This window comes from Macaca fascicularis, chromosome X (assembly GCF_037993035.2).
Source record: "Macaca fascicularis isolate 582-1 chromosome X, T2T-MFA8v1.1".
Classification (NCBI taxonomy): Eukaryota; Metazoa; Chordata; class Mammalia; order Primates; family Cercopithecidae; genus Macaca; species Macaca fascicularis.
Window position 1 is genome coordinate 84,046,961 of NC_088395.1, and position 26,806 is coordinate 84,073,766.

General features: G+C 36.2%; 1 protein-coding gene across 33 annotated transcripts in view; it reads right to left on the reverse strand.

The window, feature by feature from the left end:
- Positions 1 to 26,806, reverse strand: part of ATRX (ATRX chromatin remodeler) — a 284,343-nt gene that overhangs the window by 70,729 nt on the left and 186,808 nt on the right. For all 33 annotated transcript variants that reach the window (XM_074030193.1, XM_074030191.1, XM_074030181.1 and 30 more), the window contains 5 exons: positions 24,647 to 24,777; positions 23,946 to 24,034; positions 23,627 to 23,796; positions 17,917 to 18,070; positions 14,131 to 14,237 (listed from right to left, as the gene is read on the reverse strand). In XM_074030193.1, coding sequence (XP_073886294.1) covers positions 14,131 to 14,237; positions 17,917 to 18,070; positions 23,627 to 23,796; positions 23,946 to 24,034; positions 24,647 to 24,777 — 651 coding nt within the window. The remainder of the gene's footprint in view (positions 1 to 14,130; positions 14,238 to 17,916; positions 18,071 to 23,626; positions 23,797 to 23,945; positions 24,035 to 24,646; positions 24,778 to 26,806) is intronic.

Consider the following 26,806-nt stretch of genomic DNA (forward strand, 5'->3'; position numbering starts at 1 on the left):
AGTAGTAGTGGTAATGGTAGTGATAGTGGTAACAGTAGTAACTCGAAAGCAGACCAATCTGATAAGTAAACATTTGCTAAAGATAATTTACAAAATCAGAAATAAACTAGCAAGCATATAAAAAAAAGTACAACCCTATTAGTGGTCAAAAAATTATGGACGAAAACAATGACAACTGTTTTTACCCATGAAAGATGAAGAAAATGCAGTTACAATACACATTAAAATAAGCATTTTCCATTTATTGATGGTAGTATATTGGCATATTTTTGTAACATAGGTTTTTCAATAATGAAAAACTGCCAGAACATAGAATCTAATCAAATTTATAGTGATAACAGAAAAAAAATATATTTAAGCTTATATTTAACTACAGTCAAATGTAAAAATACACAAATATATGTTAAAGATATGCCAATAAGTGACTCTAGAAACAAAGAAAGCGGAGCAATGAGAAAGATAAAAAGTGCAAGTATATACCTAGGAAAATGCCTAACTGGGGCATCATTCTCTGTATAAAAAAACTAGGGAAGATCCAGATAAGGGTAATTTATTTCCTTACCAGTTCAACAAGTATTTACTACGGACCTACTACATGTCTAGCTTGGTGCTAGACAAAGAGTATACAAAAATGGGTAGTAATGAACCTGTCTTCAATGATACAGATCTGTATGAGACAGACATAATTCCCATACAACATGGAGCACTCTGGGAAGTCCCGTGGAGTTATCTGTTCTCTCACACTCCCTATTTCCCCTTACCTACAGACCCTGGCAAACACCATTCTATTTTATGTCTCTACAAATTTCATTACTCTAGGAACCTCATAACAGGAATCAAGTAATATTTGTCCTTTTCAGACTGGCTTAGATCACTTAGCATATTGTCTTCAAGATTCATACATGTTCCACCATGTGTCAAAGTTTCCTTCCTTATTAAGGCTAAATTATGTTCCACTGTATGTATATGCCGCATTTTGTTTATCCACTTATCTGTCGATGGACACTTGACTTTCTTCCATGATTTGGTCATTATGAATAATGTTGCTATAATGTGGGTGTACAAATACAAATACTTCTCTAACACCGTGAACTCTATTCTTTTGGGTATATACCCAGAAGTGGTACTTCTGGATCTCATGGTAATACTATTTTTAATTTTTTGAGGAACACCACACTGTTTTCCACAGCAGCTATACCATTTTACATTCTAACCAACAGTACACAAGGGTTCCAATGTCTCCATATTCTCACCAACTCTCATTATTGTTTTTTCATAGTAGCCCATCCTAATTGGTATGTGGTGGTATCTCATTACAGTTTTCATTTGCATTTCCCTAAGGATTAGTGATGCTAGGCATCTTTTCATGTGCTTCTTGGCCATTTGTGTATTATTTTTAAAGAAATGTCTATCAACTCTTTTGCCCATATTTAAATCAGGTTATTTTTATTGTTGTGTTGTAGGAATCCTTCAGGTATTTTTGACATTAACCCCTTACCAGATATATGATTTGCAAATATTTTTCCCATACGGTAGGTTGCCTTTTTACTCTGTCGAAATGGTAAATTTTATGTTATATATATATTTACCATACTACTAAAAAGAAAAAACTACCTATAAAAAGAGCCCAGGCCAAGATGGCTTCAACGCTGAATTCTAACAAACATTTAAAGAATAATTAAGCTCGATGCTTTACAAACAATTCCAAAAAAACAGAAACACAAACACACACCAACTCATTCAATCAGGGCAGTACTGGGGAAGGAGGTAGAATAAGATGGCTGAACAGAAGCTTCTACTGATCAACCTCCCAGCAGATATGGCAAATGTTATGACTATCTAAACAAAAAAGCACCGTCATAAGAAATAAAAATCAGGTGAGCAATTATAGTACCTGATCTTAACTTCATATCACTGAAAGAGGCACAGAAGGGGGAAAAACAATCTTGAATTGCCAATGCACCTGCTACCTCAACCCCCAGAAGTGGCCACGTAGCATGGGGAGAGAATCAGTGCACTTGGGTGCAGTGATCAGAGGGCTTTGAATTGGAACTCAGCCTACTCCCATGAAGGGAGCACATAAACCGCCCAAACCAGAAGGGAATCATCCATCATAGTGATCAGAACTTGAGTTTCGGTAAGTCACGCCATAGTGGGCGAAAGTGCACTGGGGTCCTAAATAAAACTGAAAGGCTATCTAGGCCAGAAGGACTGCAACTTCTGGGCAAGTCCTAGTGCTGTAAAGGACTTGGAGCCAGTAAAATGGGGGCACTCGACCTAGTGAGATACCACTGGGGCGGCTAAGAGAGTACTTATGCCACCACTCCTCACTCCTCCAATTCCAGGCAGTGCAGCTTAGAACTTCAAAAGAGACCTCCGCTTTCTACTTGAGGAGAGAAGAGGGAAGAGAAAAAGCACTTTGTTTTGCAACTTGGATACCAGCTCAGTCACAGTAGGACAGGGCCCTACGCAGAATTGTGAGGCCCCCATTTCAGGCCCTAGCTCCCTGGGCCAGAAGGCAACCCATTGCCTTGAATCAAGGGACCTAGTCATGGCAGGATTCATCACCTGCTGACCAAAGAGCCTGAATAATCAGCAGCAATAACCAGGTAGTACACATTGTGGGCCATGGATTAGACTGCAATGTGTTAGGTTATGGTGAGACCCAGCATATTAAAAGTTGTGGTGGCTACAAAGAGAGACTCTTCCTGCTTGAGAAAAGGAGAGGGAAGAGTAAAGGGGACTTTATCTAGCAGTGTAGGTACCATGTCGGCCACAATGGGCAAAAGCAACAAATGGGCTCTTGGGGTCCCCAATTCCAGGCCTTAGCTCTTGAATGATATTTGTGGACTGAGCCTGGGGCAGAGTGGAGCCCACTTCCCTGAAGGATGAGTCTCTGGCCTGACAGCATTCACCAAAAGCTGACTAAACAGCCCTCAGGCCTTAAGTGTACACTGGTGGTACACTGGCAGTACTCTGTGGGCCTGTCCTGGTAGTGGCCATGAAGAGAGGCTCCTCTGCCTGAGGAAAAGAAAGAAAAGAGTAGGAAGGACTTTATTTTGTTACTTCCATGCCAGTTTAGCCATAGTAGAATAAAGCACCAAGTATATTTCTAACATTTCTGGCTCTCAGACAGCATCTCTATACCTGCCCAGGGACTGAGAAAATTTGTCAACGTGAAGGGAAAGACCCAATACTGGCAGGCTTCACCGCCTGCTGAATGTACAGCCCTTGGGCCTTGAGCAAACATAGGCAGTAACCAAGTAGTGGTTACAGTGGGCCTTGGGCAAGACCCACTGCTCTGCTGGCTTAAGATCTGACCAAGTGCTATACCAGCAGTGGTAGCCACAGGGGTGCTTGTGTCACCCACCCCCCCATCCCCAGCTCCAGGCAACTCAGCACAGAGAGACTCCATTTGTTTGGGAGAAAGTAAAGGAAGAGAATAAGAGTCTCCATCTGGTAATCCAGACAATTCTTTTGGATCTTACCCAAGACCATCAAAATGGTACCTCTACAAGGCTGCAAGAACTACAGCGTCACTGGCCTTAGGGTGACCCCTAATGTGGATACAGCTGCAGTGACCAAAAAGTTAGATCACAACACCCAAGTCCCTCCAAATACCTGGAAAGTCTTCCCAAGAATGACAGGTACAAACAAGCCCAGACTGCAAAGACTACAATAAATACCTAACTCTTCAATGCCCAGACACCAATGAAAATCCATAAGCATCAAGACCATTTAGAGAAATATGACCTCATCAAATGAACTAAACAGGGAATGGGGGAAAATCCAGGAAAGATAGAGATATGTGACCTTCCAGACAGAGAACACAAAATAGCTGATTTGAGGAAACAATGAAATTCAAGATAACACAGGAGGAATTCAGACTCCAATGAGATAAATTTAATGAAGAGGCTGAAATAATTAAAATGAATAAAGCAGACAATCTGGAGTCAAAAAAAAATGCAATTGACATACTAAAGAATACGTACGAGTCTCTTAATAGCAAAACCGATAAAACAAAAGAAAGAATTAGTTAGCTTGAAGATAAGCTACTTGAAAATACACAGTCACAGGAGACAAAAGAGAGAAGAATAAAAAAGAATAAAGCATGCCTACAAGGCCTAGAAAATCGCTATTAAAAAAAGCAAATCTAAGAGATATCAGCCTTAAACAGGAGGTAGAGAGAAAGACTGGCATAGAAAGTTTATTCAAAAGGATCATAACAGAGAACATCCTAAATCTAGAGAAAGATACTAATATTCAAGTAGAAGAAGGTTATAGAATATCAAGCAGATCTAACCCAAAAAAGATTACTTCAAGGCACTTAATAAACTCCCAAACGTCAAGGATAAAGAAAGGATCCTAAAAGCAGCAAGAAAAAAGAAACAAGTAACATACAATGGATCTCCAATATGTCTGGCAGCAGACTTTTCAATGGAAATCCTTCAGGCCAGGAGAAGAGAGGCATGAAATATTTAAAGTGCTCAAGGAAAAAACTTTTACCCTAGAATAATATAAATGGATAAAATATCCTTCAAACATGAAAGAAAAATAAAAACTTCCCAGACAAACAAAAGCTGAGGGATCTCATCAACACCAAACCTGTCCTAAAATAAAGGCTAAAGGAAGTAATTAATCAGAAACAAAAGGACATGAATGAGCAATAAGAAATCCTCTAAAGGTACAAAACTCACTAAAAACAGTAAGTACACAGAAAAATACAGAATATTATAATAGTGTAACTGTGGTGTATAAATTACTCTTATTATAAGTAGAAAGACTAAATGTTGAAGCAACAAAAATAATAACTTCAACAACATATCACGACATAGTACAGTAAGATATAAACAGAAACAACAGAAAGCTAAAAAGTGGGGGAACAAAGATAAAGTGTAGAATTTTTATTAGTTTTCTTTTTGCCTGTTTGTTTCTCTGTTTATAAAAATAGTGTAAAGTTATTATCAGCTTAAAATAATGAGAATTTAAGAATTTCCAAGCCTCATGGGAGCCACAAACCAAAAAACATATAATGGATAAACAAACAAAAAGGAAGAAACTACACCATACCACTAGAGAAAATCACCTTCATTAAAAGGAAGACAAGAAGGAAGGAAAGAAGACAAGCCCAAAAAACAACCAGAAAACAAGTAACAAAACGGCAGGAGTAGGTCCCTACTAATCAATAATAACATTTAGTGTAAATGGACTAAACTCTCCAATCAAAAGACAAAGTGGCTCAATGGATTTTAAAAAATACCCAATGATCTGATGCCTACAAGAACACACTTCACCTATAAAGATACACATAGACTGAAAATTAAGGGGTAAGAAAAGATATTCCATGCCAATGGAAATCAAAAAAGAGCAGTAACAGCTATACTTATATAGGACAAAATAGATTTCAAGACAAAAACTGTAAGAAGAGACAAAGAAGGATACTACATAATGATACAGTTCAATTCCACAAGAGGATATAACAATTTAAAATATATATGCACTCAACACTGGAGCACCCACATATATAAAGCAAATATTGTTAGAGCCAAAGAGAGAGATAGACGTCAATACAATACTAGCTGAAGACTTCAACACTACACATAGAAAATCAACTAAGAAACATCGCACTTCATCTACACTATAGACCAAATGGACCTGATACATATTTACAGAACATTTCATCCAACAGCTACAGAATACACATTCTTTCTCCTCAGCATGTGGATCATCCATATGTTAGGTCACAAAACAAGTCTTAAAACATCAAAAACAACTTGAAATAATATCAAGTATCTTCTCTTACCACAGTGGAATAGAAGGAGAAATTAATAACGAGGTATTTCAGAAACTATAGAAATACATAGAATTTAAACAACACATTCCTAAATGACCAGTAGGCCAATGAAGGAATTAAGAAGGAAATTGAAAATTTTCTTTAAAAAATGATAATGGAAACAGAACATACCAAAAAATATAAGACAGAGGGAAAGCAGTACTAAGAGGAAAGCTTATAGCTATAAATGCCTGTATCAAAAAAGTAGAAAAACTGAAAATAAACAGTATTAACAAGGCATCTTAAAGAATTAGAGGCCGGTCACAGTGACTCACGCCTGTAATGACAGCACTTTGGGAGGCCGAGGCTGGTGGATCACCTGAGGTCAGGAGTTTGAGACCAACCTGGCCAATATAGTGAAACCCTGTCTCTACTAAAAATACAAAAAGTAGTCGGGTGTGGCGGCAGGCGCCTGTAATCCCAGCTACTCAGGAAGCTGAGGCAGAAGAATCGTTTGAACCTGAGAGGCGGAGGTTGCAGTGAGCCAAGATTGTGCCACTATATTCCAGCCTGGGCGACAAAGCGAGACCTTGTCTCAAAAAAAAAAAAAAAAAAAAAAAAAGAGAGAGAAGAGAAGAATTAGAAAAGCAAGAACAAACCAAGCCCAGAATTAGCAGAAGGAAAATAAAGATCAGAGCAGGAATAAATAAACTTGAAATAAAGAAAACAATACAAAAGATCAATGAAACAAAACACTGGCTTTTTGAAAAAAACAAACGAAATTGACAAACTTTTAGACAGACTAAGCAAAAAAGAGAGAAGACCCAAATAAGTAAAATCAGAGATGAAAATAAAGACATTACAACTGTTACCGCAGAAATTCAAAGAATCATTAGTTACTATTATCAGCAACTATATGCCAATAAATTGGAAAACCTAGAAGAAATGGATAAATTTCTAGACACTTACAACCTACCAAGTTTGAACCGTGAAGAAATCCAAAACTTGAACAGACCAATAAAAAGTAATGAGATTGAAGCCATAATAAAAAGTTACCCAGCAAAGAAAATCCCAGGACCCGACAGCTTCACTGCTGAATTCTATCAAACATTTAAATAAGAATTAAGACCAATCCTACTCAAAATATTCTGAAAAGTAGAGAAGAGAATACTTCCAAACTCATTTTACAAGGCCAGTATTACCCTGATAACAAAACCAGATAAACACACATAAAAAAAAAATTTAAACTATATGCCAATATCACTGGTGAATACTGATGTAAAAATCCTGAACAAAACAGTAGCAAACTGAATTCAATAATGAAATGATCATCCATCATGACCAACTGGGGCTTATCCCAGGGATGCAAGAATGGTTCAACATATACAAATTGATGTGATACATCATATCAACAGAATGAAAGACAAAAACCATATGATCGGCTGGGCGTAGTAGCTCACGTCTATAATCCCAGCACTCTGGGAGGCTGAGGCAGGTGGATCACTCGAGGTCAGGAGTTCAAGACCAGTCTGGCCAACATGGTGAAACCTTGTCTCTACTAAAAATGCAAAAATTAGCTGGGTACGGTGGCACACACCTATAATCCCAGCTACTCGGGAGGCTGAGGCAGGAGAATCACTTGAACCTGGAAGGCAGAGATTGCAGTGAGCCAAGATCACACCATTGCACTCCAGCCTGGGCAACAGAGCGAGACTCTGTCTCAAAAAACAAACAAAAAAAACAACAACAAAAAACAAAAACATATGATCATTTCAATTCATGTTAAAAAAGTGTTTGACAAAATTCAACATCCCTTTATGAAAAAACACTAAAAACACTAAGTACATAAGGAACATACCTCAAAATAATAAAAACCATCTATGACAGACCCATAGCTAGTATCATACTAAAGAAAGAAAAATTAAAAGGCTTTCCTCTAAGTTCAAGAACATGACAAGGATGCCCCACTTCCATCACTGTTATTAAACACAGTAGTGGAAGTCCTAGGTAGAGTAATTAGACAAGAACAAGAAATAAGGGGTATCAAAATTGGAAAGAAAAAAATCAAATTATCCTTGTTTGCAGATGATCTGATCTTAACTTGGAAAAATCTGAAAACTCCGCCAGAAAACTATTAGAAATGATAAAGAGATTCTGTGAAGTGGCAGGATATAAACCCAATATATACAAATCAATAGCATTTCTATATACCAACAGCAAACAACCTGGAAGAGAAACAGAGAAACTTACAAATTAAAAAAAAAAAATTTTAAGACATCAAGAAAGTAATCCCATGTACGATAGCTATAAATTAAATACTTAGGAATTAATGAAAGAAGTGAAAGATCTCTACAGTGAAAACTATAAAACAATGCTGAAAGAAACTGAAGACACAAAATCATAAGAGATATTCCAGGTTCAGGGATTGGAAGAATCAATATTATTAAAATGTCCATACTACCCAAAGCAATCTACAGATTCAATACAATCTGTATAGAATACCAGTGACATTCTTCACAGAAATACAAAAACCAACTCTAAAATGTATATGGAAGCATAAAAGACCCAAAATAGCCAAAGCTATACTAGGCTAAAAGAACAAAACTGGAAGAATCACATTACCTGACTTTATACTACAGAACTGTAGTAACCAAAACACTATGGTACTGGCATAAAAACACATACATCAACACAATAGAGAACGCTGAGATAAATGCATATATCTGCAGTGAACTCATTTTTGACAAAGTTGCCGTGAGTATACCCTGGGGAAAAGACAGTCTATTCAGCAAATGGTGCTGGGAAAAATTGGATATCCATACACAGGAGAACAAAACTAGACTCCTATCTCTCATCATATATAAAACTCAAGTCTAAATGGATTAAAGACCTAAATGGATTCAAGACCTTAGACCTCAAACTGTAAATCTACTACAAGAAAACATTGGGGAAACTCTCCAGGACATCGGACTAGGCAAAGATTTTTTGAGTAATACTCGACAAGCAGAGGCAACAAAAGCAAAAACGGACAAATGTGATTTCATCAAGTTAAAAAGCTTCTGCACAACAAAGGATACAGTCAACAAAGGGAAGAGACAACCCACAGGATGGGAGAAAATATATGCAAACTACCCATCTGACAAGCAATTAATAACCGGTATAAAGAACTCAAATAACTCTACAGGAAAAAAAATCTAATAATCTGGTTTTAAAATCGACAAAATAATAGTCATTTCTCAAAAGAAGGCATACCAATGGCAAACAGGTACAGGAAAAGGTGCTGAACATCATTTATCATCAGAAAAATGCAAATCAAACTATGAGATATCTTCCCACCCCAGTTAACTTGGCTTTTATCCAAAAGTCAGGGAGTAACAAATACTAGAGAGGACTTGGAGAAAAGGTAACTCTTGTACACTGTTGGTGGGAATATAAATTAGTAAAACCACTATGAAGAACAGTTCAGAGGTTCCTCAAAAAATTAAAAACAGAGCTACCATAGAATCTACCAATCCCGGTCAGACGCAGTGGCTCACTTCTGTAATCCTAGCACTTTGGGAGGCCAAGGCAGGCAGATAACCTGAGGTCAGGAGTTTGAGACCAGCCTGGCCAACATGGTGAAACCCTGTCTCTACCAAAAAATACAAAAATTAGCTGGGCATGGTAGTGCACGCCTGTAGTCCCAGCTACTGGGGAGGCTGAGGTGGGAGAATCCCTTGAACTCAGGAGGTGGAGGTTGCAGTGAGCCAAGATCACACCACTGTACTCCAGCCTAGGTGACAGAGCAAGGCCTTGTCTCCCCCAACCAAAAAAAAAAAAAAGAATCCAGCAATCCCACTCCTAGGTATATACCCAAAATAATGGAAATTGGTATATCGAAGACATATCTGCACTTTCATGTTTATTGTAGCACTATTCACAACAGCCAAGACTTGGAGACAACCTAAGTGTCCATCAACAGATGAATGGATAAGGAAAATGTGATACATACAATGGAGTAGTATATAGCCATAAAAGAGAAAGATCCTGCCATTTACAACAACATGGATGAACTGGAGGTCATTAAGTGAAATAAGCCAGGCAGAGAAAGACAAACTTTGTATGTTGTCATTTATTTGTGGGATCTAAAAATAAAAATAATTGAACTCATGGAGATATAGAGTAGAAGGATGGTTACCACAGGCTGGGAAGGGTAGTGGGTGGTTGGGGTGGAAGTACGGATGGTTAACAGGTACAAATATATAGTTGGAATGAATAAGAATTAGTATTTGTTAGCATAACAGGGTGACTACTGTCAAAAATAATTTAATTGTATATTTTTAAATAACTAAAAGAGTATAATTGGATTTTCTGTATCACAAAGGATGTTTGAAATGACAGATATCCCATTTACCCTGATGTAATTATTATCCATTGCATGCATATATCAAAATATCTCATGTAACCCATGAATACGTAACACCTACCATGTACCCACAAAAATTACAAGGAAAAAATCAGACATATTATTGGAGTCAGGAGGAGGAAAGTCGGTACTGAGGAGTCTCACTGGACATGAAAGATGAAGAATGGATAGGAATTAATCAGGTGAAGAAGATAGTGTGGGTGGAGAGAGCATTGCAGGCAGACAGAAACATAGTCATCAGTCAGCAGTAAAAGCAAGAAGAGATTAGCAGACAATCTATGTTACTGGTTATAAAATAAATGCAAATTAAAACAAATACAAGATATCATTATTCACCTATTAAGAAAGGTTTTAGTTATTATGGCAACGGTGTAGTGATCATTCAAGGATTGCTACTAGGAGTACTAATCCAACTGTTCTGGAAAGTAAGTTGACAATGTTTCAAAAGGCCTAAAAAAGATCATACCTGTTGGTAAATGATTTCTCCTCTTAGGAATCTATCTTAAGCAAAAAAGTTTAAAACGCAGATATAAATTTATGTATAAAAATTTAAAATGTTAAAAAATTAGGCCAGATGTGGTAGCTCATGCCTGTAATTCCAGTGCTTTAAGAGGCCAAGGTGGGCGGATCACTTGAGGCCAGGAGTTCAAGACCTGGCCAACACGGCAAAAACCCCATCTCTACAAAAAATACAAAAATTAGCCAGGCGTGGTGGCACACACCTGTAATCCCAGCTACTCAGGAGGCTGAGGCACAAGAATCACTTGAACCCAGGAGGCAGAGGCTGCAGTGAGCCAAGACTGCTTGACTGCACTTCAGCTTGGGTGACAGAGTGAGACCCTGTCTCTTAAAAAAAAAAAAAAAAAGTTGAAAAATTAGAAAAAGCAATCAAATGATTAAGCAAGTTATGTACAGCCATATGATAGAATATTATACAGTCAATATTATATATGCAAGATATAATAATACTTTCATAATCAGTACAAATAAAAAAAGCCAATTAAAACATTCCATTGCCAACAACAAAAAACAATAGCAAACTGAATCCAGGACCATATAAAAAGAATTATACACCATGACAAGTGGGATTTATCCCAGGTATGAAAGGTTGGTTTAACATCTGAAAATCAAAGTAATACACTATGTTAATAGAATGGGGGAAAAAAAACCATGACATGATCATCTCAATAGCTGCAGAGAAATCAAGATAGTATGTCACACTCTTTCATGATAAACACATTCAACAAACTAGAAAGAGAAGACTATTTCCTCAACTTAACAGTATCTATGAAACTAACATCATACAAAATATTGAAAAACTGGATTCCTTCACACTATGATTAGAGACAAGACAAGGATGTCAGCTCTTGCCACTTTAACTCAACATTGTACTTGAGGTTTTAACCAGGGCAACTGGATAAGTGAACAAATAAAAGGCATTCAGATGAGAAAGGAAATTATCTGTAATTGCAGATGACATGATCTTGTATACAAAAATCCTAAAGAATTCACTAAGAACAAATTTCACTCAGCCTCAGAAATAAAATATGTACAAATACATTTAACAAAAGTGTAAAATGTATACTCTGCAAAATATAAAATATTGGTGAAATAAATAAAAGACCTAAATAAATGGCAAAACACCCTATATTCATGGATAAGACATAATATTATTAAGATGGCAGTACTTCCTAAAATTACCATACATTCAACACAATCCCTATTAGCATCTAAGCTGACTTCTTTGTAGAAATTTATAGGGGATTCTAAGGTTGATGTGGAATTCCAAGAGATCTGGAATAGCCACACTTTCCAATTTCAACATTACTTTCAAAGCGATGGTAATGAAATAGTGCAGTATTAGCACAGGGACTGACATATAGATCAATGGAATAGAATTGAGGGTTAGGAAACAAATACGTATCTCCATCATCAATTCCTTTTTTTTTTTTTTTTTTTTTTTTTTTGAGACGGAGTCTTGCTCTGTCACCCAGGCTGGAGTGCAGTGGCCTGATCTCAGCTCACTGCAAGCTCCGCCTCCCGGGTTCACGCCATTCTCCTGCCTCAGCCTCCCGAGTAGCTGGGACTACAGGCGCCCGCCACCTCGCCCGGCTAAGTTTTTGTATTTTTAGTAGAGACGGGGTTTCACTGTGTTAGCCAGGATGGTCTCGATCTCCTGACCTCGTGATCCGCCCGTCTCGGCCTCCCAAAGTGCTGGGATTACAGGCTTGAGCCACCGCGCCCGGCCCATCAATTCCTTTTTAATGAGAGTGACAAAAGCCATTCAATAAAGAAAGAATATTTTTTTCAACAAACAGTCCTGGGACAAATGGATAACCACAGCAAAAGATTGAAGTTGAGCCTTTACCTCATATCATGCATAAAAATTAACTCAAAATGGATCAACGACCTAAGTGCAAGCACTAAAACTATAAAACTCTTTTAAGCAAACACAGGGGTTAAATCTTCACAACTTTTTATTTCGAAATGGTTTCTTAGATACGACACTAAAAGCACAAGCAACAAAAGAAAAAATAAATTGGAGGTCAACAAAATAAAATATTTTTGTGCATCAGAGGACACACTCAAGAAATCAACAGATGGCCAGGTATGGTGGCTCACACCTGTAATCCTAGCACTGTGGGAGGCCAACGAGGGAGGACTGCTTGAGCCCAGGAGTTTAAGACCAGTCTGGGCAAATAGAGGGAGACCTCATCTCTACAAAAAATTAAAAATAAATAAATAAAAGAAAGTGATACAGATCACAGGAACTTTTTTTTTTTAATGAAAGCAAAAGACAACCCATAGAATGAGAGAAAATATTTGCAAATCATATATATAAGGGCCTAGTATGTAGAATATGTTTTAAAACACTTACATTTCAACAACAAAAAGATAAACAATCCAATTCAAAAATGGGCAAAGGATCTGTATATCTATTTTTTCCAAAGAAGATAAAGAAATAGCCAACAAGTACATTAAAAGATGTTTAACATTATTAGTCATTAGAGAAATGAAAATTAAAATCATAAGATATCACTTCACAATCATTAGGATGGTTATAATAAAAACAAAAATGAAAAATAACAAGTGTTGATAAGAATGTGGAGAAACTGAAAGGCTTGTACATTGCTGGTAGGACTGAAATAGTACACGCAGTGTAGAAAAGTTTGGTATCACCATTTATTTAAATAAATGAAAACTTGTATAACAAATGTACACAACAGTACTATTCACAACAGCTGAAAGGTGAGAACAACCCTAATATCTATCAAGACCACATATTACATGTTTCCATTTATACGACTGGTCCAGAATATATCAATCTATTAGAAACATAAAGGAGATTAGTGGTTGCTTATGTGAGGCAGTTTTGGGCTAGGTAGGGGAGTACTAGTTAAAGGGTACAGAGTTTTATTTGGTAGTGATTAAAATGTTCAAAAACTGACTCTAGTGATGTTTGCACATCTCTGTGAATAAATATATTAAAACCATTGAGTTCCACACTTTAAATGGGTGAATTGTACAGGATGTGAATTATCTCTCAAAAAAACTGCTTTAGAAACCAAAAAATTTTAATTTATCCTACAATTTCAACATCAAAGACTACTGTATTAGGAATTTTTCTTAAGTTGATATTAGCTGCTCTTGTCATCAAAAAAACTATGAGAGATGATAGATATGTTCATTTGCTTCACTACAGTAACCATTATACTATCTATATGTATCCCATAACACCATGTTGTAAACCTCAAATATAGACAATACAATTTTATTTTGAAAAACGCTACACATATATATGGATAAGGACAAAGAGACATTGCAAAAAAATGTTGATATGTTAGTGTTGTGAGACTCTGGGTAGTTTTGTTTCTTTTGTTGTTAAAATGTTTGTATAGTATGTTTAAATCAGTATTTTAAAAATTACGATACAGAAATATTTGTAGCTCACCTTTATAAATAAGGGGTTTATCTTTATCTTCTGTCTTCTCTCTACTAGCTAATTCAAGAAAATCTTCAATCAAGTCCAGAGATATGAGGGACTGGCTGAAAACAAGGCTAAAAAAACACATTAGTGTTTATGGATTAGAAGATTCCTAGTAAAGATATCACTTCTTCCTAAATCAATCTACAAATTTAACACAATTGTAACAAAAATTCCAGCAGGATTTTTTTGTAGACATTACATGGTGATTGTAAAATGTATATGAGAATGCCACATCAGAGGAGGGAAGACAATTCTGAAAAAGAAAAACAAAATTGGAGGGCTGACTCTTCATGATTTCAATACTTACAAAGTTACAGTAACCAAGACAGTGCAGTACCGGTAAAGGGACAGGCACAGATCAATAGAACGGAATAGAATCCAGATAGAGAGCCACATAGTATAATTAATTGTAGGGCCCAGGCATTTCAATGGTAAAACGATAGTGTTTTAAACAATGGTCTTGGTAGCCGGGCGCGGTGGCTCACGCTTTTACAATCCCAGCACTTCGGGAGGCTGAGGCGGGTGGATCACAAGGTCAGGACATCAAGACCATCCTGGCTAACGAGGTGAAACCCCGTCTCTACTAAAAATGCAAAAAAATTAGCTGGGCGTGGTGGTGGGCGCCTGTAGTCCCAGCTACTCGGGAGGCTGAGGCAGGAGAATGGCGTGAACCCAGGAGGCAGACCTTGCAGTGAGCCAAGATTGCGCCACTGCACTCCAGCCTGGGCGACAAAGCGAGACTCTGTCTCAAAGAAAAAAAAAAAAAAAAAAGGTCTTGGTAAAACTGAACATCCACATGAAAAAAAGCGAACTTCAACCTAAACTGCATACTTTTTGCAAAAAATAACTTAAAATGGAGCATAAATCTAACTGTAAAAACAAAGTTTAGAAGAACACAGAAGAAAATCTTCATAACATGGGTTAGGCAAAAAATTATTTACACATGACACAAAGTATGATTGCTTTAAAAGTTGATAAATTAGACTTCATCAAAATTTAAAACTTCTGCTCTACAAAAGACACTGTTTAGAGAATGTAAAAAGTTTTCCTATTACAAGTATTTTAGTAATTTAAAATTACATGCATTCTATAACACTTTGTCATCACATTTCAAATATGTCTGCAAATTCCTGATTCTCTGCCCTAGTAATTTTCTAACTCCTTTTTAGCCATGAAAACTATTTGTTCACATCAAGTTTTGTGTAGAGTTCAAATAAAATAAATTATAAAAGCAAGCTGTTTTAGGCATTGTGGGAGAAGGAGGAAAAATGTTACTGTGCCCTTACCCTCTCCTCTTGGTCATCAATTTGCAGGGGCTCTGAGAAATAGTTTTAAAATTATTATTCTAGTCTAACCCACTGGTGAGAATTTATAACATACTTATATACTAGAAAAGAAAAAAATCTCGAAAAAGAATATAAGAGGTCTTCTATTGTCCTTTATATATGCAAAGAAAGTAGATCAGTATACAAGAAACAATATACCTGTGGCAAGTATGCTTTAAGTTTTATTTTTATTCTAAAAGCTATACTACAGGAGATGAAGGTGCTTATGACTCCTGAAGATCCTTCAACATTCCCTGCTACATATCTTCAGAATTAGTAGAACAGAAAATTGAACCTATGAAACAGCTGTTGGAGTTAACCACATAAGTGTTTTCTATTGTATGACTTCCTGAGCTCCACATTGTCGGAGTCTAGTATCTCCCAGTTAACTACGTCTAGAATGCTGGTAAGAAAATGAATTGATTCCTAGTGCTCAGCTCAAATGACCAAGGCCTATGCTTTGACCCCTCAGTAGTTTATCTTTCCCAAAATCAAAAACATAATTGAATCAATTCTTTCTAAGCTACAAATTAAGTTCTTGAAAGTTCCTGTAAGTGAGAAACTTAAAGTCTTAGAAATACTAATTATTAAATTGGAATTAATCTGTAATCTGGGTTTCTATACTGGAAACAGGTTGATTTTAGTCAGTTAGTAATTAAGGCTGGTTCTGGGAACCACTGAACTCAGAGAAGTCTTACGGTGAAAAAGGAAAAAAGTTGTTAGGATTAAATGTCTATACGAATGGTTCTATCAACCTTTTCCAGTTGCAGACAGCATGAAGAACTCTTTTGTTTCTGAGACCATATTTTGAGATTTTTTTTAAACATAAAAGATTATTTTAGCCTTATTTAAAAATTTTATTAAAAGCATCTCAAGCTGAGCGCAGTGGCTCATACCTGTAATCCCAGCATTTTGGGAGGCTGAGGCAGGTGGATCACCTGAGGTCAGGAGTTCAAGACCAGCCGGGCCAACATGGTGAAACCATGTCTCTATTAAAAATACAAAATTAGCTGGGCATGATGGTGTGTGCTTGTAATCCCAGCTACTCAGGAGGCAAGGCTGGAGAATCACTTGAACCCAGGAAACGGAGGTGATTTCAGTGAGCTGAGATTGCACTGCTGCACTCCAGCCTGGATAACAAGAGCAAAACTTTGTCTCAAAAAAAAAAAAAAAAAAAAACCAAAAAAACAAAAAGCATCTCAGATACCTTTTAAAAATCATTTATAATCAGATGTTGGGACCTAGCAGCCTAGACAATAAGTCTGGTTCAAAACTTTAAAAATATGTTTTTGGAGGCCAGGCGTGGTGGCTCATGCCTGTAATCCCAGCACTTTGGGAGGCTGAGGCAGGCGGATCACCTGAGGTCAGGAGTTCGAGACCAGCCTGACCAACAAGAAGGAACCCTGTCTCTACTAAAAATAAAATTAGCTGGGCATGGTGGTGCGTGCGTGTAATCCCAGCTACTCAGGAGGCTGAGGCAGGAGAATCACTTGAACCTGGGAGGTGGAGGTTGCGGTGAGCCGAGATCGCACCATTGCACTCCAGCCTGGGCAACAACAGCAAAACTCCGTCTCAAAGGGGGGTGAAGATACAAAGAAGAGAATGGGCAAAAATGTTAGAAGTGGAACAAAAAACTAAGAATAAATGATAAAGAAAGAATAATTGGGCTGGGTGTGGTGGCTCACACGTGTAATCCCAGCACTTTGGGAGGCTGAGGCACGCAGATTACTTGAGCTCAAGAGGTCAAGACCAGCCTGGGCAACACAGTGAAACCCTGTCCCTGCTAAAAATAAAAAAACTAGCTGGGTATGGTGGCATGTGCCTGTGGTCCCAGCTACTGGAGAGGCTGAGGTGGAAGGATCACCTGAGCCTGGGAGGTCAAGACTGCAGTAAGCCGTGACTGTGCCGCTGTACTCCAGCCTGGGCAACAGAGCAAGACTCTGTCTCATGATGAAGAGAAAAAAAAAAAAAAAAAGAAGAAGAAGAATAAAGAATAATCAAGCAGGTGAAATAAAATACAGCCTGAGAGATGTCCACTGGATTTGAGGATTAGAAGGTCACTAGTGACTTTACAGGGGGAAATCTCAGTACAGCAACAGGGTAGAAGCCACACTACATAAACCGAAAAATGATTTTGAAGACGGAGAAACACAAATTTCAACTAAGAGCTCTACCCAAGGAAATAAGTTCAAGTTGAAATAGCTAGAAGCAAAAATTTACACTGAAGAAATAACCTGAATATGCAATCAAAACTAGTGGCTTACAAAAAAGATAGTTGCTTGTATTGGCCTAGCACTACAATGATCAAATAAATCACATCTTTAGGAAGGAAGGAAAAGCAACAGATTTGTTCAAATACATTGTTTAAGCAATAAAAACATTATCAAAAGATTCATTTATATAATAAATACGGTAAAGCACTTACACTTTATCCCCAATTTCCTCTGCCATTCGAAGAATTTCAAAGAGAAGTACCATTTTTCCAGAATGCTCTAAAACCTCAGCATCAGCATCTGTAACAAAATCTTTGTACCAGTCTGGAGCTGGGCTGCTTGGATTAGAAGAGGAAGTAGCTTTACCTAAATAAGACAAATGGAACATAAGTAGGTAAATTAGAAAAGAAATGGAAAGAGAGCAAGAGAGACAGAAAAAGACCTACCCATGGGGAGAGTAAGAAACTGATGGGGACTTGGGAGAGGGGAGGGAAAAAAGACACAGGCAGGCACACACACACATACAGCACAGAAAGACAGAGACTATCCCAGAAGAGTGAGCTCTAGATAGAAAAAGGGAAAGGAAGGAGATGCCAAACAAGAGAACAAGCAAGAGATTGACTCTGAGAGAGTGCAAGTGTAAGAGACAAACCCTCGTGGTAGGAGTAGAGTTCAGAAAGACAGAGACCCAAAGAGATGAGAAACCACCCCCTCCCACCAGGCCCTAAGAGAGTAAAACGCCCCCAAACATACTCCATGAGACAGCAATCAACAGAGATGGAAAGGCTCAGTCATCACGACAGAAAAGACCTCGGGGGTAGAAAACATTTCACTGTGCTACTAGGATCTGGAAACCGCCAACAAGAATTGACCCCAGAATCAGTATATCATAGTAAATGATTTTGTTCTTATATATTTTCCCCACAAACTTTGACTATGAAAGGTGGAAGGAGAAAGTAGCATAAAATAATGTATTAAAAGATTTCAACATAGTTTGATTCAAAATAAGAAATATGCAGGTTTAGCATGTTTATACACTTTCCCAATTGCTTTTTAATACAAAGTATTTTAAAATATATTTTTGTTACAAAAATTTAAATACTCAGAAAAGTATTTAAGAGATAAGAAACAAATGTGCTTCCACATTCCATCTTCATCAAATTTTAACACTGTTAAAAATTCGGATGAAGCTGAAGCCTAATAATCCGAAGCCTAATATAAGATCCTACATGATCCCATTCTCTTTCCTTCCTTCTTTTCCAATAGGTAACTAAACCCCTAAATTATATATTTACCCTTTTTTGCGTGTGTTTTATGTTTTTTACTGCATGTGTATCACTAAACTATACAAATGGCTATACTGTTTGTAAAATCCTACAAATTACTTTTTCACTCAAAGCAAGACTTACTCATGCTTGTCATGGAGTTCCCGTTCAATCATTCTAACTACCATGCAGTATTCCACTGCATGAATACACTATCATTTATTAGTTCTCCTCATAGACATCTAGATTGTTTCTTGTTTTTGGCTGATATGAAATGACTGCAATGAATGCTAATTGCTGAGTATATTTTTCTTAAATACTGTGTATTTTAAGTTTTAAATTTTCTGGCATAAAGTTATGATTGGAATTTTAAAAATACCATTTTAGACATATGTATAGTCTTTATCAAATACTTCTATCATCAGAAGTTCTTGAGAATCTAATCATGCCATTTATTTTGTATGCTAACTTTCCTCAGGTTGACTACTAATACTTTCTGTTCCTAGCTTTTCCTAAGGTTATTTTCACAGGTGTAGCTACAATTTGTGAAATTTCTGGGTAGCCCTAGTTAATGTCATATTATTCCAGAGTGATTCTACATTTGCTTCTACCAGGTCTCTAGGGAATCACCAACTCAGAATTACTTGTGAAGTTAATATTTCAGCTTAGGATTTTTTAAGAATATATGAGTAACATAAATTCAAACCATAAAGTATGTGAGGTGAAGGTCATGACCGTAAATTCAATGAAACTATTTTTCCCAACCAAGAGCCCTGGCTGAAATAGATAAACTTCCGTGTCAACTCCCTGGATTGTCCATGGGATTGTAAACTTTAAAGGGATTCGGCTTTGAGAAGGGGTCACAGAACTCTCCAACTTACAGAGGGCTCGAAGCCTCAAATTCTGTCCCTGGATAAATGAAAATCAAAGCTGCTAGTCTCAAGACTAGCATCTCCCTAGGATTTCCATAGCATACCTTCTTCAATTTACCATTTAGGCTTATCAGTTCCCTCCTTATGTCTGGGCATATAGTAAGCACTTTATAAATATCTGTTGAGTGAATAAATATGGTATATTAGTACTAATATTATGGCTCTACATCATATACAAGGATTCTGTCACAAAAGTTTATATCTATGCAATTAATTACATATGTTTTAAAATGCAAATGCTTACCAATGAAGCTTACTCTAAAAATACTTAATAATAAATCTACACTTTGAAGTAATTTACATAGTCATTTCGTGATCACAAACTCTCCTTCTAATAAAACATTTAAAACACAGAAATAGGGATGATGTAAGCTAAACTTAAATGACTCATTCAAGATGCTGCTTCTCAGAAAAATGAGAAAGCTACTACAAAAGGATTAAAGCAAACAGTAACTCTTTGACGTGAAAATAAAATATGTGGCAAAAATCATATTGTAGCACAATTATAGCTAGTTAATTATTTAATATCCATTTCAAATTCCAGGTACAACATTGTCAGCCCCTTAATACTTCCCTCAGATTATGAGACCGACGTGCTGTCTACTGCGCTAAGGAGGCAGACTAGCCCCTTAATACTTCTTATTCAGGTTTTCTTATATTTACTGTAAGAAAGTAATTTTTTAAAAGTTATACAGTACCAGCTATGTATGTCCATACATTATGATACACTCCGTTTTATATGGAGTTAACTCAGATGCAAAGAAAAAAATAAATTCTTATTATCTATTAGTTCTGGAGAATGCTTCTAATATACTATACAGGTACATAAGCTACAAAAATATATAAAATATATCCATATACAAATGACTTATATTTGATTGCACACAACTAAAATGAAACAAAAATCCTAGACAAGTGGTCAAAATTTGTCTTTTGGAACTGATGGCCTTCCCTGCATGTTTTCGGGCTCATGACATGTAGCCTCCTACATTCTGCCCTCAGTGCTTTCCAACCCATTCACATTATGGCATATGTAAAAAACTGTTAATGCTTATATAGTAGACCAGGAAAAATAGAAGAGACTACTCATTTATGGAGGCAAACCAGCTGCCTCAGATTCCAATTGTACTCCCAAGTGATGAAGGATCAACATCTCAGTACACTTAAAAAAAAAAAATCTCAGTATACTCTTACGTAACCCATTTATAGCACAGGACAATGCACACTGACTGATCTACTCTTCTGCTCCTCCTAGCCATAAGTTATGAGAAAAAAATTCAACAAGAGTATTTTAAGAAAATAATTTCCAGGAATATGTAAACTTTATATATTTTTAACTATGATATGAGAGACTGAGGAATTTATGTGGAAAAGGCAGATTGGGGCAGCAGTGAAGGAGATACAGGAACCTCTCACTGCCTTAAATTACACTATAATAATGTATTATTCTGATAAAAATATTCTTTATATCTATCCAGAAGATGAACACTGATAGTAAACTGCTTTTATGGGGTAACAGAAGAGAAGAATGAGAAGAGAAATTTTGTAGTTTAATTTTCACTATTCCCCTGATTTCTTAAGAGAAGTCAGAGTCTACTGTTAGACTGCCATCTGTCTATTACATGGAGGTACTGAAGAGAGAAATGTTTATAAAGAAATCACCAAGTTATAAAGAATTTATGACTAATTTCTCAAAAACAATTGCAATAGAAACAAAAAGTGACAACTAGGACCTAATTAAACTAAAGAGCTTCTGCACAGCAAAAACAAAAAACAAACAAAAAAACACAAAATAACAAAAAAAACTATCAACAGAGTAAACAGACAACCTACAGAATGAGAGAAAATACTCATAAACTATGTATCCAACAATGGTCTAATATCCAGAATCTATAAGGAACTTAATTCAACAGCAAAAAAACAAATAACTCCATTAAAAAGTGGGCAAAAGACAAGAACAGATACTTCTCAAAAGAGAACACACAAGCAGCCAACAAACATGAAAAAATGCTCATCATCATTAATCACAGGAGAAATGCAAATCCAAACCACAATGAGATACGATCTCACACCAGTCAGAATAGCTATTATTAAAAAGTCAAAAAACAGCAGATGCTGGAGAAGGGGCAAAGAAAAGGGAACATTTATGTTGTTGGGAATGTAAATTAGTTAATCACCTATGGAAGGCAGTTTAGAGATTTCTCAAAGAACTTAAAACAGAACTGCAATTTGACCCAGCAATCTCATTACAAGTATAAAACAAAAGGAAAATAAATCTACCAAAAAGACACATGCACTCATATACAGCACTATTTACAATAGCAAAAACATGGAATCAACCTAGGTGCCCATCAACAGTGGATTGGATAAAGAAAATGTGGTACATATAAACCATGGAATATACACAGCCACAAAAAAGAACAAAATCATATCCTTTGCAGCAACAAGGATGCAGCTGGAGGCCATTATATACTAAGTGCATTAACACAGAAACAGAAAGCCAAATACTGCATGTTCTTACATATAAGTAAGAGCTAAACACTGGGTACACATGGATATAAAGAGGAGAGCGACAGACATAGAGGACTACTAGAGTGGGGGGAGAGAAAGGGGGCAAAGACTGAAAAACTAACTACTGAGTACTATGTTCAGTACCTGGGGATGGAATCAATCACACCCCAAAGCTAAGCATCATGCAATATACCCATGTTAACCAACTAGCATATGTACCCCTGAAAATAAAAGTTGAAATTATAAAAAATAAAATTAAAATAATTAATCACCAAGTTATTTCAGCTGTAGGCCTGAGACCAGCCAAGTTTATTTGATCACAGGATCACTAACCTAGTTAGCCCCCACAACTCTCTTCTCCTTACAGACAGTTAACTACTTTGCTCCACAACTCCCAAATGCCAAATATTTAAAGCCACTACCTTGTTCTCTCTTCACAGTATCTGCTATTTCAAATAGGCAGATATTTGGTCCCAGTTTTTAAGCTCCTAGACATACAGGCTGCACTAGTAGGATACAGTGTCTCAACACTAATCCTTCAACTCATATATAGGTAAAGACAACTTAAACCAATGCAGAGTTCAGTCTAAGACTTCACTTTCATGCACAAGAGAGACAGAAAGAAAACAAAGGAGGTGATACAAACTGTACATAATATACAGGAAACCTAAAGTAGATAATTGCAGATTATGAAGAATCACAAAGGAAAAAGACTAAATGCTTAAAATAGTTTTACTGTATAATACTGACTAAAACTTAACTACAATCACAACTGATCATCTGAAATGTTTCCATTTATTCCCATACAGTTAAGTGAAAATATTATGGTGACTTTGAGATTAGACATATCTAGGTCTGAATTCCAGTTCTCCTACTCATTTTTAAAACTATCAACTATACTGCAAGCCTGCTCAAGAATTCAGTTAGCTAACACATGTAGTTAAAATAATAGAGTTTAGGTATATACAAGTAAATAAACATTAGTTTTTCTTTTTACCTTTCCTCCCAAATACCAGAGAGCACAGAGTAGCTTGCTTATAAATTAAAGATTCATCAGATATTTACTGTAATTATGAGTACTTGATTAGACTCATCAATTGAGGAAAGAAATTCCGTTGAGTCAATTAGTCAGGTAAGTGACTGAAAGAAGGACTAACGACATGACATTTTCCAAATCACTGTTCCATGATAAAGACAACATTCATTAGACTCACTTTCTTCCAGCTTTAAGGAAACAGAAGGATTGTTTCCTGTTTCATCCACATTTCCTTCACCACCTCCCCGAGATCTTGAATTCCACACCTTAATCACTTCAACATCATTGTCACTGCCACTTCCACTTGAGCTACTATCTTTTTTCCCCTTTTTCCCTTTTTTCTTCTTTCTAAAAAAAAAAAAAAAAAAAAAAAAAAAACCATTCAGATTGTTAGAAAAGCATAGGAAAGATATAAATGCCAATTATAAGAGGTCAATCAGCAAGTAGGGGTTTTAACTTTGTCAATACAGGAGAGCACGAAAAAGTATTCAATTTACTTTGTATAATCATCGGAGCTTAAACTCATGGAGGTTTCATCAGAATCTGAGGCTATAAATTCATCCATACTGTCTTCGTCAAAATAACCCTAGAGAAAAAAAAATGACCACCATTTTAATAGAATATCTCAACTTATATTGGAAGTTATAATGATGTTCATTTAAGAATAAGTTAATTGGCATGAGCTAAGGAAGGACTGAGGAACTATTATAGATTTTAGTAGACAAAGAAGACAGGACAGATACGCTTACTAAATGCAATAGGAGGTCCTAGATTGGATCATGGAAAACAAAAAAAGACATAAGTAAAAACATTGAAGAAATCCAAATAAAGTCTGCCATTTAGTTAACAGTATTGTACCAAAGTTAATTTCTTAGTTTTGATAACTTTACTAATGCAACATGCTGATATTAGAGGAAACCGGGTCAAAGGTATAGGGGAATTCTCACAACTATTTTTGCAACTTTTCTATAAGTATAAAATTATTTCAAAATAAAAAGTTTTTAAAAATGGGCTCAACAAAATAACATTTAACACTCCTTCTATAATCATAATACATGCAAGACATATAGAAGTTAGAAATAAGACATAGAATAGAACAAAGCAATAGAAAATTTGAATATATAGTCTGTAGGTCAATTATTCTTCTAAGTTTATTCTGCTTTGAATAGATGCCTTTAAACTAAGTTACCTGACTTACCTTATTTTCTTTGCTAATGTAGTCTAGCTGCAAACACCAAGGATGAGTCCATATTCTACTTAACATCTGAAAATCTTGGAAAAGCTTTGCACCTGCCTTTCCTCTTCCACCTTCACTATTATTGCCCACACCTGATCAAAAGAAATATGGTTAAAGACACAAAAATTGTCTATATCAACCAAGTTTCTAGATTAGGAGTTTTAATCTTGTGACATAAACCCTTTTGGCAGTGTAGAGAAGCTTATAAACTCTCTTTCTTAGAATATCGTTTTGAAACACGTAAAATAAATAGGATTGCAAAAGAAACCCATCATATAGAAATTATCAAAACATTAAAGAACAAATTTGTACTACAGAAATATGTGCTTTGTAAAATTAATGCATTAAGTAACAAAATATGCACAGGTTTAATAAATACCTAAAATTCTGAAGTAAACATAAATGATTTTGAGGTATCAGGAACAACATGTAAAAATAGTTCTGATTTCTATTGGTAACAAAGTCATGGTTATCACTAACACTACTATAGATTGCTGCCTCTATTCATCACTGGAAAAAATGCTGCTGCTTTAGCTAGAGGTTAAGGGAAATTAATACATAACTTTTTTCTTATCCAGGTACATATAATCACCTAAATTCTATCCATGGATCCTAGATTACAAACGCCTGTTATAAATAAACTTCGCTCCATGCAGATCATCCTTTACTGACTCTCACCAACCATGCTCACTCAAAAAAATTACTCCTAGGGCAGTGACAGTAGCTCACACCTGTGATCACAGCACTTTGGGAGGCCGAGGCAGGAGGACCGCTTGAGGCCAGGAGTTCAAGACAGGCCTGGACAACACAGCGAGACTCCGTCTCTACCAAGAAAAAAAAACCCAAAAACATTAGCCAGGTATGATGGCACACAACTATAGCCCTAGATACCCTATATATTTGGGAGGCTGAAGTGGGATAATCACTTGAGCCCAGGAGTTTGAGGTTACAATGAGCTATGATTGCACCACTGCACTCCAGCCTGGGTGACAGAGCAAACCTTGTCTCCTAAAAAAAAAAAAACAAAAAACAAAAAACAGACCTTCCAAAAATTATGCTTTTGATGTACATAAAATGTAAATATTAGCTTTGCTCTATCCAGAATAATTTCAACAGAATTATCATTTTCCTACAAAACATAAAGAAAATGAATGCACATTTCATTAATATAATATTATTATCAAGAAGGTAACATGCAAAAGAATAAAACCGATCAAAAGGAAAAAACAGCATTTAAGCAATAACATATTTTCCTATTCATGGTTTTAATCAATGTAAGTTGTTTAAATAATTAGCAAATTTTGCCTCCATGAGTGAATGATAGAAAATTTAGTAGTGATATGAAACACTAATAATGCATAAAAACCTGCCGATTATTATTTTGCCTGATAGAGGTATTTCTATTGTGTAACAGAAATCACTGCTATGAAAATGAGGTATATAATTTCTTGGCATACAGCTGTTGACAATATTCACTTATAATTCTTTTTATTTCTGTCAGGTAGGTAGTGATACTCTTTTATTCCTTACTTTAGGTCATTTTTCTTTCTGTTTTTTTTTTTTTTTCTTTTTTGATACAGGGTCTTACACTGTCACCCAGGCTAGAGTGAAGTGGTGCAATCACAGCTTACTGCAACCTCGAACTCCTGCGGGCTCAAGCCATCTGCCTGCCTTAGCCTCCCAAAAGCTGGTACTACAGGTGCATGCCACTAGGTTTGGCTAATTTTTTTTTTTTTTTAATTTTTTGTAGAGACAGGGTCTTGCTTTGTTGACCAGGCTGTTCTTAAACTCCTAGCTTTAAAGGATTGTTCTACCTTGGCCTCCCAAAAGGCTGGGGTTAACAGGCATGATTCACTGTAGCCAGCCCTTATTTTAGCTGTGCCTTTTTTTTTTTCCATTACTTTGTAAGTGAAGGAAGGTTTGTCCATTATGTTAATCTTTTCAAAGAACCTACTTTTGGTTTCAATGATTTTCCCTACTGTTTTTCTGTTACCATATTTCTTTATTATTTCCTCCCTCCTGCTTGTTTTCGGTTTAATTTGCTCTTATTTTACTTTCTCAAAGTAGAAGGTTGGATTATAAATTTGAGATCCTTCTTCTTTTTTAACACAGGTATTTACC